At 36.5% G+C, this 15,695-nt stretch overlaps 1 protein-coding gene across 1 annotated transcript in view; it reads right to left on the minus strand.

Annotated features, from left to right (window-relative positions):
• The window catches only part of Cnbd1 (cyclic nucleotide binding domain containing 1), a 362,101-nt gene that overhangs the window by 132,630 nt on the left and 213,776 nt on the right, over positions 1 to 15,695 (minus strand). The window contains exon 5 of the mRNA XM_036179374.1: positions 4,050 to 4,195. Within this exon, the coding sequence (XP_036035267.1) occupies positions 4,050 to 4,195 (146 nt within the window). The remainder of the gene's footprint in view (positions 1 to 4,049; positions 4,196 to 15,695) is intronic.

Below are 15,695 nucleotides of genomic sequence, written 5' to 3' on the forward strand. Positions count from 1 at the left end.
GTTTTTAACATTTCACATCTAAAACCGTTCCTAAAAAAAAAAGACCTATGTCTATGTCTAAAGCTCCGGGCTAGAGGTGATTCAAAGCAGCAACCCGTATGAGCAAAAGCAGGACTCTGGCCTGTGGAACCCAGAACAACGTCTATTGGAGATGAATTACCAGCCGAATAGTGAATGAATACTTTCACAGAGAAAAACGACTCAAAGAGACACTTTGAAAAAACTAAGGGACTGGAGTCACAGAATAAAGAATGAATGTAGTGTTCAAGGATTTTGAGGAATCAATCTTCATGAAAGAATTTCCTAATTAAATCATCCCTCTCTTGAGGTGTCTTGATAAGAATGATATGAAGAAAAGTTATGTTTAGACAAATTACAAAGACTGCAATATTTGAATCTGTTCCTTCCTACCCAAGCCTGTTATAGAAGGGAAAGATTAAACGAAAATGTATAAATCTATTTCATAGCAATAAACATAATCTGTGACTGATTTTCTTTTTTAATTTATTGCAAAATTTAAGTAGAAACTGGACTTCATGTTTTAAAAATCAGTCTATGGTACTGTCTTCAGCTTCGGCAGCAAGCTCACAGACGTCCTGGGATCCTGAAGGCCACCATCAAAATTACAGTAAGAGCTGTGCTTTTGTGTAAGTTACCTGAATAAAAAATATTTCTGACTTACTATATTTTCAGCTGGTGATGGGGTATTGGGACACTACCCATTTATTTTGAGGAATATTTTCATTTAGTTACAATTAAAACAGTTGCATATTTATAAATAATAGATTAAGAAATTAGTTATTTTATTCATTTTTACAATTCTTACAATTATGTATAACAGCTTTAAACCCATGAGCTCTTGTGTTTGATCTGTACATTAACTTAGTTACTGCAATATTAGTCCTTTAAATATTACTGTAACTATTGGATGAATTTCCAATAGCTCTCAAACTGTTTTGCTCTTTTTAATATGTAAGTCTTTCAGTTCTTTGGCTAAATATATTCCCAAGTAGTATGCCCTACTGTTGTTATGATTGCTAATAGAACAGAAACTCCCAACTTAAGTTTCAGATTATTCATTGCTTTGTATGAATGCTCTTTTCTTTGTGGAAATATTTAAAGTATTTTTATGACAAGTGCTTCTCAATTTATAATAAGGTTACATAAACAAAAATAAATAAATCAAGTAAAAATGCATTTCACACACCTATAAAAACACACCTCTGTGTATAATAGTTTTATAAAAAGGCACACTACAAAAAAAAAATCAGCTGCCTAGGCTGACTGGCAACTGTTTCACACCGCCTCTGTGGAGCATCATGCTATAACATCATGCAATATGTCTCTACTTTGGAACAAGATTGTGGATCAATACCTAATGCATGACTATCATCCCCTCTGTCCCTTATTTTCAGTAATTTTGATAGAGTTAATATAATTGATATTTACATGTGGTAATTTTATACTAAATAATAAGATAGCATGCTTAATTCCATAATTACTTTGAAACATTTATATATTTCATTTACTTAAGTCATAATATTGTTTCCTTGTTAATAGTTTGTTTGCAGAAACTAAATGTATAGGAGGCTATATGGATAATGGTAAATTTAGGAAACCTCCTTAAATAATGCAACTCAAAAAGCCTAATGGCCATATAAAAATACCAGAAGGCACAAACAGCTGTGCAGAGTTGCACTAGAGAAATGAACCTCTGTGGCAGATTGAAAGTCTGTAGCCTGGGGATGAGGGGCTGCATGGGGACACTTTAAAAACACAGCAGACAGAGAGAAGCACACACATGAATAAAGCAAATGGAGAGAGCAGACACCTAGATCAGCTTTTTTCTTAAGTTGGATGAACAAAGAGAACTACAAAGGTTGTGTATCTAATGAGCTGACACTTTGATAGGGAAACATCTGAACTGCTAGAACTGCATGTCTTTAAAACTCCAAAGGATCTGGATATGGGTGAAGAAAAACACAGGTTTATAAATTTTTAAAGAACTACAAGATGCAAGATGGAATTCTGTACGTCGTATAATCAAGTGAAACTTGGTGGGTAAAGTATTAATATGCTATTGGAATAAAATGTTTGCTCTCAATTTGAATGTAAAACTTTCATGAAAAATATAAATCTCTAATTAAAATTCACATGACTCAATTTATTGTGAGACAATTAGCTCGTCCAAACATGCAGAAGAAATAGAAAATTATTTGCTTTTATTTCTCTTACATTAGCCTTCTCTACTCCAATAAAAGCCTGAGCTATCTGACTTTGCAATGGGAAAGGGTATATTTAGCCCATGGTAGGTACAAATCAGATCACATATCCCATTTGTTTGGCTGCTGGTAAAGTCATATTGTGGGGATACACTGTTATATGAGTGACAATAGCAATCAATCAAATATCCAACAGGAGCAAAGAGGGCAAGGTTAACAGGGCCATGCTTGCCATGATATCATAATCCCCTACAAAATCTCAGTTAATGGCACATACATACCTTATAGCCAAATCATCTAAAAGAATCATCCAGAAGGGCCCATCTCCCAGAGGGTCTAACACCTCCCAACACCATTAATTGAGCTAAAGCTAGACTAAGCCTTCAATCACAATAGCTTGCGGTGGAACATTCAAGCCACACTCAAACCATAGCAGCTTCATATTCTACTCCTCTACACTAAAGCAACAAAATATTTTAAGTGTACGTACATTTAAAATTTCATTCTGGGTTCGTTTATATTTTTAAATATATTTATATACATGTAAGTTCATACATTTATACATTTTGTAGATATTTATAAGTTTCTACAGTTATACTTTTATTTACTACCTTTTGTATATACATATATATATATATATATATATATATATAGAGAGAGAGAGAGAGAGAGAGAGAGAGAGGGAGAGAGACATATATGCATGCATATACAAGTACATTCTTTTCAGTCAGTGCCCATAGTTCTATTGAACTGATGATAGTCAATATTTTATCGAAGGGCATTTAGGTTGTTCCAATACTTTTTACCATTAAAAATACAATTTCAGAGCTTATAAAACAAAGTAGTTTTTAATTGCTATCCTCAAATTAATAGCAAAGCAATAGTGAATATTTGTTCTTTTTAAATCATTTTAATTGTGGCAAAACTCTTTTGATTTATTTTCTGTTGCTTGACTCTAATTAATGGAACCAATTATGATAGAAAACCATTGGGGCAATACTCTCAAAATATGTAAATCTTTTCAAAAGTCATGAGTCTCCAAGATTCCAATTCAGTTTTAAATGTCAGGTTCCTGATCAACTGCTTTCCACAATCAGTAGCAAACAGAGCAAGTTCAGAGCTTGACTGAAGTGGGTTTAAAATTACTTTACAAGCAGGATTCCTCTGTGTTATATGTTTATGACTTAGGGATGCTCACCTGCAAACAATAATACTACCTATCACCTTGTTTCTGTAAGGAATAATAAAGGAATTTTGTGGTGGAAAGACTATGTCTTGCATGCCTTCCCTTCAAAGATTCAGATGCATGAATTTCTAATGAACTAGCTCCTGTATCCATTGTAAAGAGTGGAAAGATGAATGTTACGTCTACTAAGTCCTTTCCCAATATCTAGGGCACTATCTCAACTAGACAGGCAAGCTTTGACTTTGACTTGAACCACTGAGTATTCAACTTCGAAAGACAGCTCTGGGTTGCTACTGAATTTGAACTGCACTTTGTTGTCATCAATAGATTATTATAAATATAGTTTAGGCCCTATCCCAGACCTGGTAAACAAGAAACAAGAAGTCTGCAGAATGAAGCCCACTGTTACTCAGGGGGTACTACGATTAATTGGGATATTTATTCAAAGTACAAGTTCATAAGCAGAAGCTATAAATCTTACTAAAGTATAAGATATTATACTTCAATGGCTTTTCTTAAAAGAGGACTATATCCAAACTGTATTTTAGCATGACAAGTGAAATTATAAGCATTTAACAGTATACCTATTGAGAGAGATGTATGCATTTTACTCTGCTAGATGCCCCAGATTAGTCAAGTACCTGTGCTGCCTTTGATCCAGGTTTCAGAAAAGACGTTCTTACTCAGGATTTTCAGATGCTCGTCACTGAGCTGAGACGCTAACTCTGGAATTTTCTTCAACATCCTCCACACAACATTGTGTTCTTGGGCTGTTCTGTGAACTGGCCTTAGAAAAGAATGAAAGAGAGACTATAAATTTAGAGACCACAGTAAATAAACAAATAAATGAAAAGAAAAGCTAACATATTGGGGGACTTTAAATTTCCATTTTTTAATTTTATTTTTACTTAGAATTATTTTAAAAGAACTATAAATAAACTGCATTTGGCTTATTAATCAATTTTCAACGTTCACTCTCTTTCCAATATTAAGATGTGCCATGATGCCTTAAACTTCAGTAGAAACTTAATTACAATTAAAGACTATCAATTATTAGCAATAAAGAATGACTACTTTAGGTATTAACTAAAGACGACTTTTTTTCTTTTAACTCCTACTTTTTATACTTGATCCTTAACAGTATCTATGTATTATTAAAGTTGGGTAAAAATGAGACTAATTTAACTCTTAATAATTTATAATTTAAATGAAAAGATATACATGTAATTTTAAATGAAATATTGTTCTCACATATTGTGCATGGTATTTATACATTTACAAGGGGATAACGTAGTTGTACACTAAACTGAAGAATATTCAGTGGTTTCAGCTAATTTTTAAAAACAATGTGAAAAATTTTTTTTAGTTCCAGAAAAGCAGGTCATGGTGTGTGGCAGGCCACAATAATATATATTAGAGATTCAACTGTGTATTAAAACTATACTTTGACTGACCAAGGGTCTGTAAAAAGGCAAGCCATTCATTATGAGTATTTGGTGTTACCAGCTTTTGATATTTCAGCTGTTTTCTGTATGAAATTCTTGAGTGCCCAAATATTCCCATGCCAATTGACAAACAGTTCAGTTCCTCAGACCTGCTAAACTTCTAGATATCTAATTCCCATGCTAAGCTTAAGAGACAAGCTGGCAGAGACTCATAGCTTTGTTTCTTATGCAAATGAAGCTCAGACCATGCCCCTTGCCCTGAGGCCTAGTGGCTCTCCAGAGCAATTGACTGAGAACAAAAAAGGTTTTTACTCATCAAGGTGGAAGATAGAGAACCACTTGACCAGGGGAAGGACAGCTAGGCATTTTCTGCAGAATGGACAGAATGGCATGACCAGGGAGAAGAGAAGAACACAGAGGTAATGTAGATGGTAAGGCAGAACTCTTGAGCCAGGAGTAGAGGGCAAGTAGAGATGGAGGGAGAAGAAATGGATGATGTGGATGAAGTGGGAAGCATAAGAGCTCCATTGTTAGCAGGACTTTGAGAGAATAGTAAAAGAGAGGACAAAGGGGAACTGAGTGTCAGGACAGAACTGAAGCTATGTAGACAGGATTTCATCCCACAGAAATAAAGTAGATGGACAAAGAACTTGGTTCATCTAGAGTTATTCCTGCCCTGAACATCTGATGGAGCTGAAGCTATAATAGATAGAATTTTGTCTTAGAGAAATAAAGTTAATAATAAGGGTATGGTGTACATAGATTTTTTTTTTCCCTCGTATATCCCATGCTGGACATAGTGAAATGCCCAGACCCTTGGTAATCCATAATGGTGCCTGTAGCTTCTCTCCAGGCAACACCAAGCCCTATTTGTCCGACAACCCACTTATAAAATAAACACACAGATGCTTATCTTATTTAAACTGTTTGGTCATTAGCTCAAGCCTAACACTGTTTAGCTCTTACTTTTATATTCAGCCCACTTTTATTAATCTACACTTTGCCACATGGCTCATGGCTTACCGGCACCTTACATCTACCTTGTCCTGGTGGCCACTGGCAGTGTCCCCTCTCCCTTCCTGGTTTCTCAGTTCTCCTCTCTGTTAGTCCCACCTATACTTCCTGCCTGGCTACTGGCCAATCAGTGTTTTATTTATACATAGTGATATCCACAGCAGGTGCCCATACCACATAAGTGGTTCTTTCAGTAACAATGCCACTATAGACCTCATAGGCTATAGTAGTTTGGATGAAAATAGCCCCATAGGCTCAAACATCTGAACACTTGGTCTCTAGTTAGTGGCTGTGTGAGGAAGGATGAGGAGGTGTAGCCAGGAGCTATGTTACTGGGAGCAGGCTTGGGATTGCCAAAGCCTCTTGGCATTCTCAAATATTCACTCTCTGCCTCCAACTTATGGTATAAGAAGTGAGAGCTGAGATGGTTCTGTCACTGTGCCTCCACTGTGCCATCATCAATTCTAACCCTCTGGACCCATAAACCAAATAATACATTCTCTTTTTATATGTTACCTTGATCATGGTGCTGTAGCACAGCAATAGAAAAGTAATTAATACATGTGTTCTTGGACTTGTAGCTTCATGTATGTATCTCTTGGATGATGATATAAATTGTCTTTCTGTTGTAACTTTCACTCAACATATTGAAAAACAGTAGCAATACCCTGAGAAACTATCTTTAGAAAACTGGCTCTGTATTAAATATACATCATTTTTAAATGTGTACCCTAGATGCAATAATTAATAATTAGTATCAGAAATCTAATAATATAACATCTAAAGTATAGGGTATATATCACTGGAGTCAGTGAGATGACTCAGCAGATAAGAGGTTCTTACTTGCAAGCCTGAGGACCTAAGTTCTGTCTCTGGAACCCACAAAGCAGAAAAAAATCAACTCCTGCAATTTGTCCTCTGACTCCAACATGTGTCAGGCCATATCCTTCAATACACAAAATAAATATATGTAAAAATACATTTATGCTGTGGATATTGCTCTGTATAAATAAAGTTCTGATTGGACAGTGGCCAGGCAGGAAGTATAGGTGGGACAAGAGAGAAGAGGATTCTGGGAAGTGGAAGGCTAGGGGAGAGATACCGCCAGCCGTCGCCATGGAAAGCAACATGTAAAGACACTGGTAAGCCACAAGCCATTTGGCAAAGTATAGACTAACAGAAATGGGTTAATTTAAGATAGAAGAAGTAGATAACAAGAAGCCTGCCATGACCATACAGTTTGTAAGTAATATAAGTCTATTTGTGCTTACTTGTTTGTGTCTGAGCGACCATGGGACTGGCCGGTGAGAGAGATTTGTCCTGACTCTGGGATAGGTAGGAAAACTCTATCTACAAATGGCGTCCAACGTGTTGGCAAGAGTTTCCACCTAAAACCTGAGAAAAAAAGATTCTAAATGGAGCTAAAAACAGCTTCCTAGTTGTCTCTCTCATGTTAGCTACAGCCTGCCGGTTTGAGCTACTATGGCGGGTTCCTGGCGTTTGCATTTGACCTGCAGTGTGTCGGGAATGAGGAATCTATAAGCAACACTTTACTCTGCTGCATGGTAGATTTAGCCTTTGCTAGTTAAAAAAAAAAAAGTTTCTGGGCTATGCACTGATTTGATAGAACTGCTTCTGAGAGTTGATGGTACACATGGCTCCAGACCCAGAGCTGGCGGTAAACTACACCACCACCCCATGTTGGGAAGCTGAGGTGGGCAGAGCCAGCAGCCACAGAGGCGTTTCAATCTTACAAAGATGGATATTACACAGAGAATCTGGCTTGTGTTGTCTTTGGGATTTTTAACTGCAGAAAAAGATTTGATTGTAAAAGCTGTTGAGTTAAACAAATATGTAAATTTTAAAGACACTTTGACTTCAAAATTTGGATGTAAGGATATGTTGCTTTGGAAAAGAGTCTCTGCTTTTGTTTCCACAGAAAGCCAGAGGCTGTGGATTTGTTCCAGATTAAGATACATCAGGTTTGATCAGCCAAGACCACCTGAAAGGTCTCCGATGACACAACAGCTCAGATGATCCAACATCCAGAATGGTTTCAAGGCAACTGGCTCAGAGGTTTACCCTGATGGACTACTCCATAATCCTAAAATTTTCTTTGTATCCCCATAAGATACAGCGCCCCCCTCCAGCAGGAAGTAGTAAGAAAAACTACGCCCAAATTTCCAGCTGGCTTTGGAGATGGAATTGTCTCACTTCTTCTCTAAACCCAAGCACATTGTTAAAAGAAAAGGTTAAGAGTCTCTTGTGTCCCACATCAGAAGAGCCTTCTGATGTGGGACAGAGAAAAACCACTATTTTATTTAAAACAGGTTGATTATAAATGCAATCTCTTTCTAAAGATAAAAAGGGCATATGATATAGATATGATAGTATGAAAGGGTAGATTAAGGAACTTACTTCTAAAGAGCAACAACTTGTTTAGAATGTTTTACATTGGTATAGATTTTAGTCTATTGATACAAACTTAAAGTTAATTTTGTTATACTATGTGTATATTTCTACTCATGTTTAAGGTATTATGTTTGTATAGCTCATTTAAAATTGTAATGGATAATTAAAAATAGATTAATAATTAGTCATCTATGATAATCATACTTGTAGCCATGTTAGTTAAGTCTTCTAGATATACAGAGAGATATTTCAGATAGACAGGTAATTTTCAAACACTTCAAAGGTCTACAGAATATGGCATTTAAAATATTTTTAAAATTTAGACTTTCTGGACAGTGAGACATGTCTGCTCCTGGTAGCACCGATTTACTTCAGAGAGGAAGGTAGGAATTGAAGACACTTCCTATGGAGTTTATCTTCCCCTTGGCAAAAATAGCCATTTGGGCAAAAAACTGTTCTTGCCTGGACTGCTCGATCAACTGGACATTCAGGACCCATAGAAAGGTGACCACTAAACTTTGCTTGACAAAATGGCCCTTCAGGTTCCTGCTTCGCAGAGGAAACTGCCAGACATTCTACAGGACACTGAGAGAAGTGACCGAGAGACTCTAGCCCTGTGGGCTGAAGACAAATGCCCCAACTTTACAAAGGAACATTAGGTGACTGTCCAGGCTGCCAGCTGTCTCTGTCTACTCTTGCAAGACTCCTGAAAAATGCTTACATCCTTCTCCCGGTTCTCAGGTAATATTATATCCTTCTGAGGTCTTTGATGTGGTTGAAGACTAGATAGTTAAAATTTCCTCAGTTATGATAAAAGATAAGTTGGATATAAAAGCTTAGACTCACAAATATAAGATAGATAGGATATGTTCTTTAATATTGTAACTGCAATTCTTGCTTGATAATTGTTTTGTTATATGTAATTGTACTATGTAAAAGTTAAAACCTTCCTTAAAAAAAAAAAAAAAGAAAAGGGGAAGTGATGTGGATATTGCTCTGTGTAAATAAAGTTCTGATTGGCCCGTGGCCAGGCAGGAAGTATAGGCGGGACAAGAGAGAAGAGAATTCTGGGAAGTAGAAGGCTGGGAGAGACCACAAGCCGCCGCCATGAAAAGCAACATATAAAGACGCTAGTAAGCCACAAGCCATGTGGCAAAGTATAGACTAACAGAAATGGGTTAATTTAAGATAGAAGAAGTAGATAACAAGAAACCTGCCACGGCCATACAGTTTATAAGTCATATAAGTCTCTTTGTGCTTACTTGTTTGGGTCTGAGCGACCATGGGACTGGCAGGTGAGAGAGATTTGTCCTGACTCTGGGCTAGGTAGGAAAACTCTAACTACACATTTAAATGTTACTAACTTAGTGATCATACAGAAGATAAGTCTCTGTGTGTAAATATTCATTATTTACCTATAATTACAAAATTCACTTCACTGAACATGATTGTATCTAGTGTGTTTAGTATTGCTAGCTTGAAACAATAGATCATTACACAGTGAAGTCGACCAATTTTCAAACATGAGTGGAAGGAAAGAGAAGAAAGACAGAAATGTGAAGCACAGTTACAAAAAAACAAGTGCTTCCTTGATCCCATTTAGCAAGAAAGAGTTGAAAATGAAAAAGACTTGGCTATAAAAGGTCGATTAAGTCATCTTGGTTAAATAAAGGTGTCTAACCCTATGATAAAGGCCTAATGAAAAGTTCTGGCTTCCCATCTAAGTTATTGATCAAGAAGGCCTTCAGGGAAAGCTCAGTACAGTGGAAGGGAGCAGCCAAATAAACAACCTTAAAAGCTATGTCTGCCACACAGCCATGGCTTTGGTTACTAGTAAGTAGATGATGCTAGAGATATATAGATACTTTTATATATTTTAAGGATTTGTATTGCTAAAATATCCAATTTTATGACCTAACAAGCTTGTCAGAAATTGGACTTTCAAACCATAGCACATTGTAGGACACCTCACCTTCAAACTGAGAAAAAAAATTAGAGATACATATTACAATTGCAAATTGCTGACTTTGCTTCTGTAAACTTGCTTGTGTTAGACACTGACCCATCCCCTCCCTGGAAATAAGTAAAAAGTTTCAGAGTCCAGACACCAGCCTTGGGACAAGGTCTGTAATTATAGATAATAATAATAATAATAATAATAATAATAATAATAATAATAATAAGTATCTGTTTAAAAATTCCCCAAATGGGACCCAAAATAAGGACCATCTGGCGAGTCCAGAAAACTAGGTCGAATGTCAGCCAATCACAAGCCTGTAACTATGCGAACTCCCCTCCAGAGGAACCGCTCCCCCTAGATCTCCCCTGAGCCAACCAGTTTACAATGAGTGTTACAAAATTTCTCACATAACAAAATGATTGCTGAAATATATGATGATTTTTAAATTGGGCCAAACCCAGAGCACCGGGTATCTTATGCTAATTTTGTAGTTTCTGCCTTTAAAAATGCTTGTAACCGCTGCTCGGGGCTCTCTGACTGACCGGGACAGAGAGTCCGCTCGTGCCAGCGCCAAATAAATTCCTCTTTCTTGTTGCAGCTGCTGGTTTGGAATCTTGGTTTCTGGGGGGCCCTCCCACAGACGAAAGTATCCCAGGGGTCTGGGGTCTTTCAAAACAAAACACTTTCTCCAATGCCCTAGTTAGATTTGTTCACTGGGATAAGAAATGAGAGAAAACTTTCCATATAGTAGAGACAAAAGGTGTTCTTTCCCTCAGGATCCCCTCTCCCCTGAACAACAAAAAAAAAAAATCCAAAATCTAAATTTAAAACTGATAAGACTATTAGGGCAAAGGTTTCAATATGCCAGCTCACGGAAACAGCATTATTTTCATGAACTAATACCTTCAGTGTGATTCCATTTCATTTTTCTGAATAGGCTGTTAATGATAGGTTGCCTTACCCTGGTCCCACCATGGTGCATGTGTAAGACGAAAACTGCTTTTTTTGTTAGTGTATCAGAAATTACCAAACTGGATCTCAATGGAGAGCAGGATGAATACCCAGGAGCCACAACTTTGAGATGTAGTCTTGAATGAAACTTTTAGTTGTCTTTTGGTGAAAGAATGAATGTGTGTTAGAAAAAAGACTATGTACAGATGGTTGGTAGCTAAAGAGAGAGACAAAGCCTTGAAGACACCATAACTATAAAAACATTGATTCCTATTGCATCTAGGCATTTATTGAGTTTAATTTCCATATCCCCTTTGACCATGTACCTGAGTTCTAACCAATAGGAATTGAACAGACATAGAGAAGCATGGCTTACTAAGTGGTCAAAATTTTAAAGCATTCTATATGAACATATAAAGAATGTGTATGTTCACCTAGTAGATATAAAATCATGTGTGTGTACATTTATATGCTTATATATCAAAATACATGAAGAGCTTACATAAAAAACATGTATTCATATCAGTGAAATCTACATGGGTACTGTGATATACTTGTACATAGAAACAGAAATAAGACCTTATTTGTAGTACTATGCACCAAATAGTCTTTCTGAAGGTAAAGTACAAATATGCTTCTATTTAACAAACATAAAAGTTAATATAGCACATTATGAAATGATTTGCTCACAGTTCCATGTTCTGGGTTCTATTCAGTGCCAGAACCCAGGGACAATGACAATAAACTCTCTCTTTTTGTCTCTCTGTCTCTGTCTCTCTCTTCTCTGTCTCTCTGTCTGTGCCTCTCTCTCCTCTCTCTTCTCTCTCCCTTCTCTCTCTCTCTCTCCTCTCTCTCTCCTCTCTCTCTCTCTGTCTCTCTCTGTCTCTCTCTCTCTCTCTCTCTCTCTCTCTCTCTCTCTCTCTCTCTCTCTCTCTCTCTCTCACACACACACACACACACACACACACACACACACACACAGGGATTTTTGTCTGTCCTGAGCTTGTGCAGATCTATGCATGGTGTCACAACTGCTCTGAGTTCACATGTGCAACTACCTTGTTGTGTTTTAAAAACATTGACTCCCTGTAGTCATCCCCCAACTCTGGTTCTTCTACTCTTTCTGCCCCCTCTTCAGTTATGATTCCTTAACCCTAGGGAAGAGGTATGATATAGGTATTGCATTTATGGTTGAACATTCCATAATCTATTGTCCTCTATACAGTGCCCAGTTCTAAGTCTCCATGTTAATTGTCATCTACTGCAAAACAGAAGCTTCTTTGATGAGGGCTGAGAAATATACAACATACCAAAATCTACAGAATAGAAAAGAAGTCCTAAGAGGAGAGTTTACAGCACAAAACACCTTCATCAGGAAACCCGGGAATATGCATACTAGTAATTCAATGATATAATTGAAAGCTTCAGAAAAAAAGCAAGAACAGACAACATCCAAAAAGAATAAAAAGACAAGAAATGATCATCAAAAACAGTGTGGAATTAAAATCATAGAAACAAACTGATTAATTAAATGAAGACTTGGTTAATTGCAAACATTAGTAAGATAGACAAATCATTAGCCAAATTAACTAAAAGAAAGAGGACCTAAATTAATGAATTCAGAGATAAAAGGGCTGGAGAGCTGGCTCAGCAGTTAAGAGCACTGGCTGCTCTTCTGGAGGACCCGGATTCAGATCTCAGTAATCACTTGATATCTCACAACCATCTTTATCTCCAGCTCCAGAGGATCCTAACCCTCTTCTGGCTCTATGGACACCAGGTACACATGTGGTACACATATATACATGCAGGCAAAACACACCTATACATAAAATAAGAATAAAAATTAATATATATTTTTAAAAATCAAAGATGAAAAGGGAAGTACCACCACAGACATTGAAGAACTACAGAAAATTGTAAGTGCATACTTTAAATACCTATATTCAACTTAACTAAAAAATTGAGGAAGAGGTTTTTTTGTTTTTGTTTTTCAAGTTTTATTTATACTTTCAACAATATTTCATAGTTTTTATGGTTCAGGGCTTATGTTTTTTTCCCAAATTCCTCCTGAGTACTTTGTACTTTATGGTCTGTCTTTGAAGGTGTTCAGTGTTAGTGTATAGACGTATAGTTAAGTCTTAATCATATCCTATACTTCATTAAGCCTGTTTATTATCTTAATTGAATCCACTAGACTCCTTAGGATTTTCATACCAAAGATATAATTTGTAAACAGAAACAACTTACATTTTCTTTCCTGGTAGATTTCTACTTCTTTCTCACAATCAATGTTCCTTGATTAGATGTCTATTATAATGCTGAACAAGGGAGCCAGAATAGATATTCTCATCTTTTCCCACTTTTAGGGAGGAAATAAAAACCAGCCTATTCAGGGGGTTTCAGGTAAACTCTGAGGCAAAACACATACTTCAGAATTTTCTTTGCTAGTCTTTTCTGTCCCAGCATGGTGTGAAAGCTTGAGATTCATTAAGAGTCACAACAGATAGCTACCCTATCTCTGTCTCTTCAATATCTGCCTAAAGCAACATCATCTGAATTTAGCTGTCATGGTTAACCTTGACACCCTCTCTTTGTACACTAGTCCTCCACATTCACGGCTATATACACATGACCTAAGTTTTGTAAACCTTTTTAAGTCTGTTGACTTCACACTCAGCTAATTCTTCATACTTCTTGCACATGAGACTGACTACTTCCAGAGAACATCTCTCATGAATAGAAAATTGATTATGGTTCCTGTAAGGTTTCTATGCTTTAACACTATTTTGCTTACATTTATTCAGATGCATAAAGTAAATGAGGCATTTGCATTTTTCTAAAACTGCAACTAAAATTAAAACTGATTTAATCATTCTTGTAACTTATTCTACTAGGATGAAAAAAAAAACAAATATCCTTCCACTATCTATTAACAATATTATACCTTCCTACATAAACAATGCCTGTTCTACTTAAAGATTCACAAAATTCAGCTTCCTATACTAGCTGATTGACACGGACTGTACAAGTAAAAATTGATATAACAAAAAAATAGAAAAAAATTAAAAATAAATCTGCTGGAAGTTAAAATTAATAAAAGTAATGCAGTATTTTTCTTGGTAGATGATAAATCATTCAGGTTTTAACCATTCAGTAATTTGTTGTGCTTTTTGTTCTCTTTCAAAAATACATTCATACTGTTTTTAAAGGATATATCTTAATTATGTTTAGTTTGTTGTATGCAGGTCTCACCCAACAAGTTTTGCAACCCTATTGCCCTAATTCAACTAACCCTGCTTACTCTCAATTATTGACAGTCTTGAAGTCACTGTTGTGAAGACTTACTTTAGTGGCCCAGTGTCTAGGAACCTGACTTTGCAGTGGTTTTCCCTGAGATAAAATCTTGCCTACAATTTTTTTTTTTTTTGTGGCCATGGATAAGTTATTTGTATATGCAATTTTCTCACCTTAAAAAGTGATTGGATTATGAAGTATAAGTCTTTCTGGCTTCTGATTTTTATATAGTGTGAGAACAAGGGTGTAGAATTTATCAGTGCTCAATTAATTAAAATTGAATATGAATTCTTAGACAAGTCTGCATGACACACTTGAAAGCTACGTTAAGCTAAATAATACCCCATTCACAAAAGGCAAAAGTTTAAAGATTTTTTATTGCATAATTTATACTTTTAATATGCTATCATATATATCTTCCAACATATAATATTTTTGGCTAAAACAAATATGAAAATTATGTGCTTATCCTCTTTCCATTTCATGAGTTTTCCCCTGAGTCTGCAGTTTTTTGTGTGGTGTGTCCCTCTCCCCTGCCTTTTTAGATGAACTCGAAACGGGCTATTCCCAAGAGCAACCTTTTGTTACACCTAAAATCAAACCTCAATCAGAACTTTATGTCTTGCCAACCTCAGGCTGGCTATTCTAATGTGGCTCTCGGTTCAGATCGGCTCAATGTCAATTAGACTGTGGCCACACCTGGCCTGAATTCAGAATTTTTGATTTCCAAATCCTCATCAATTTAATAACTTCACTAGAGAAAACTGCAAGCCGTGGTCTGAGGTATCCTGTGACCAAGCCTTCTTCACCTTCAAGGCACAGCTCTCCCTTTGTCAAACCTGCACAGCATACTAGACTTTTCTGCTCTAAAAGCCTTCCTGCAAAGAATGTTCTAGAACTTCCCAATCTACTGACCTACATGCCCTCCTTCTACCTTCTCCAACTTCGATCCTTTTCTCAACCAATCCCTTTTATGCCCCTAAAGATCCTAGAACAAACACTCTTGACCTCCATTCACCTACCTTCCCCTTTCATAATTCCACCTCATCTCTCCAAACTCAGAATCCTCTCTTCTTAACTCCTTACCACCCTCCTTCATCCCTATTCATTTATTCCTTCAAGGACCTGTCTCCCACTCCCTCCTCTCCAGCGATGCCCCCAACATCCTCATTTACCTCTTTTCTGCTCCTCATACTCCTATACTCATA

The sequence above is a fragment of the Onychomys torridus genome, chromosome 2, assembly GCF_903995425.1.
Source record: "Onychomys torridus chromosome 2, mOncTor1.1, whole genome shotgun sequence".
NCBI classification, from domain to species: domain Eukaryota; kingdom Metazoa; phylum Chordata; class Mammalia; order Rodentia; family Cricetidae; genus Onychomys; species Onychomys torridus.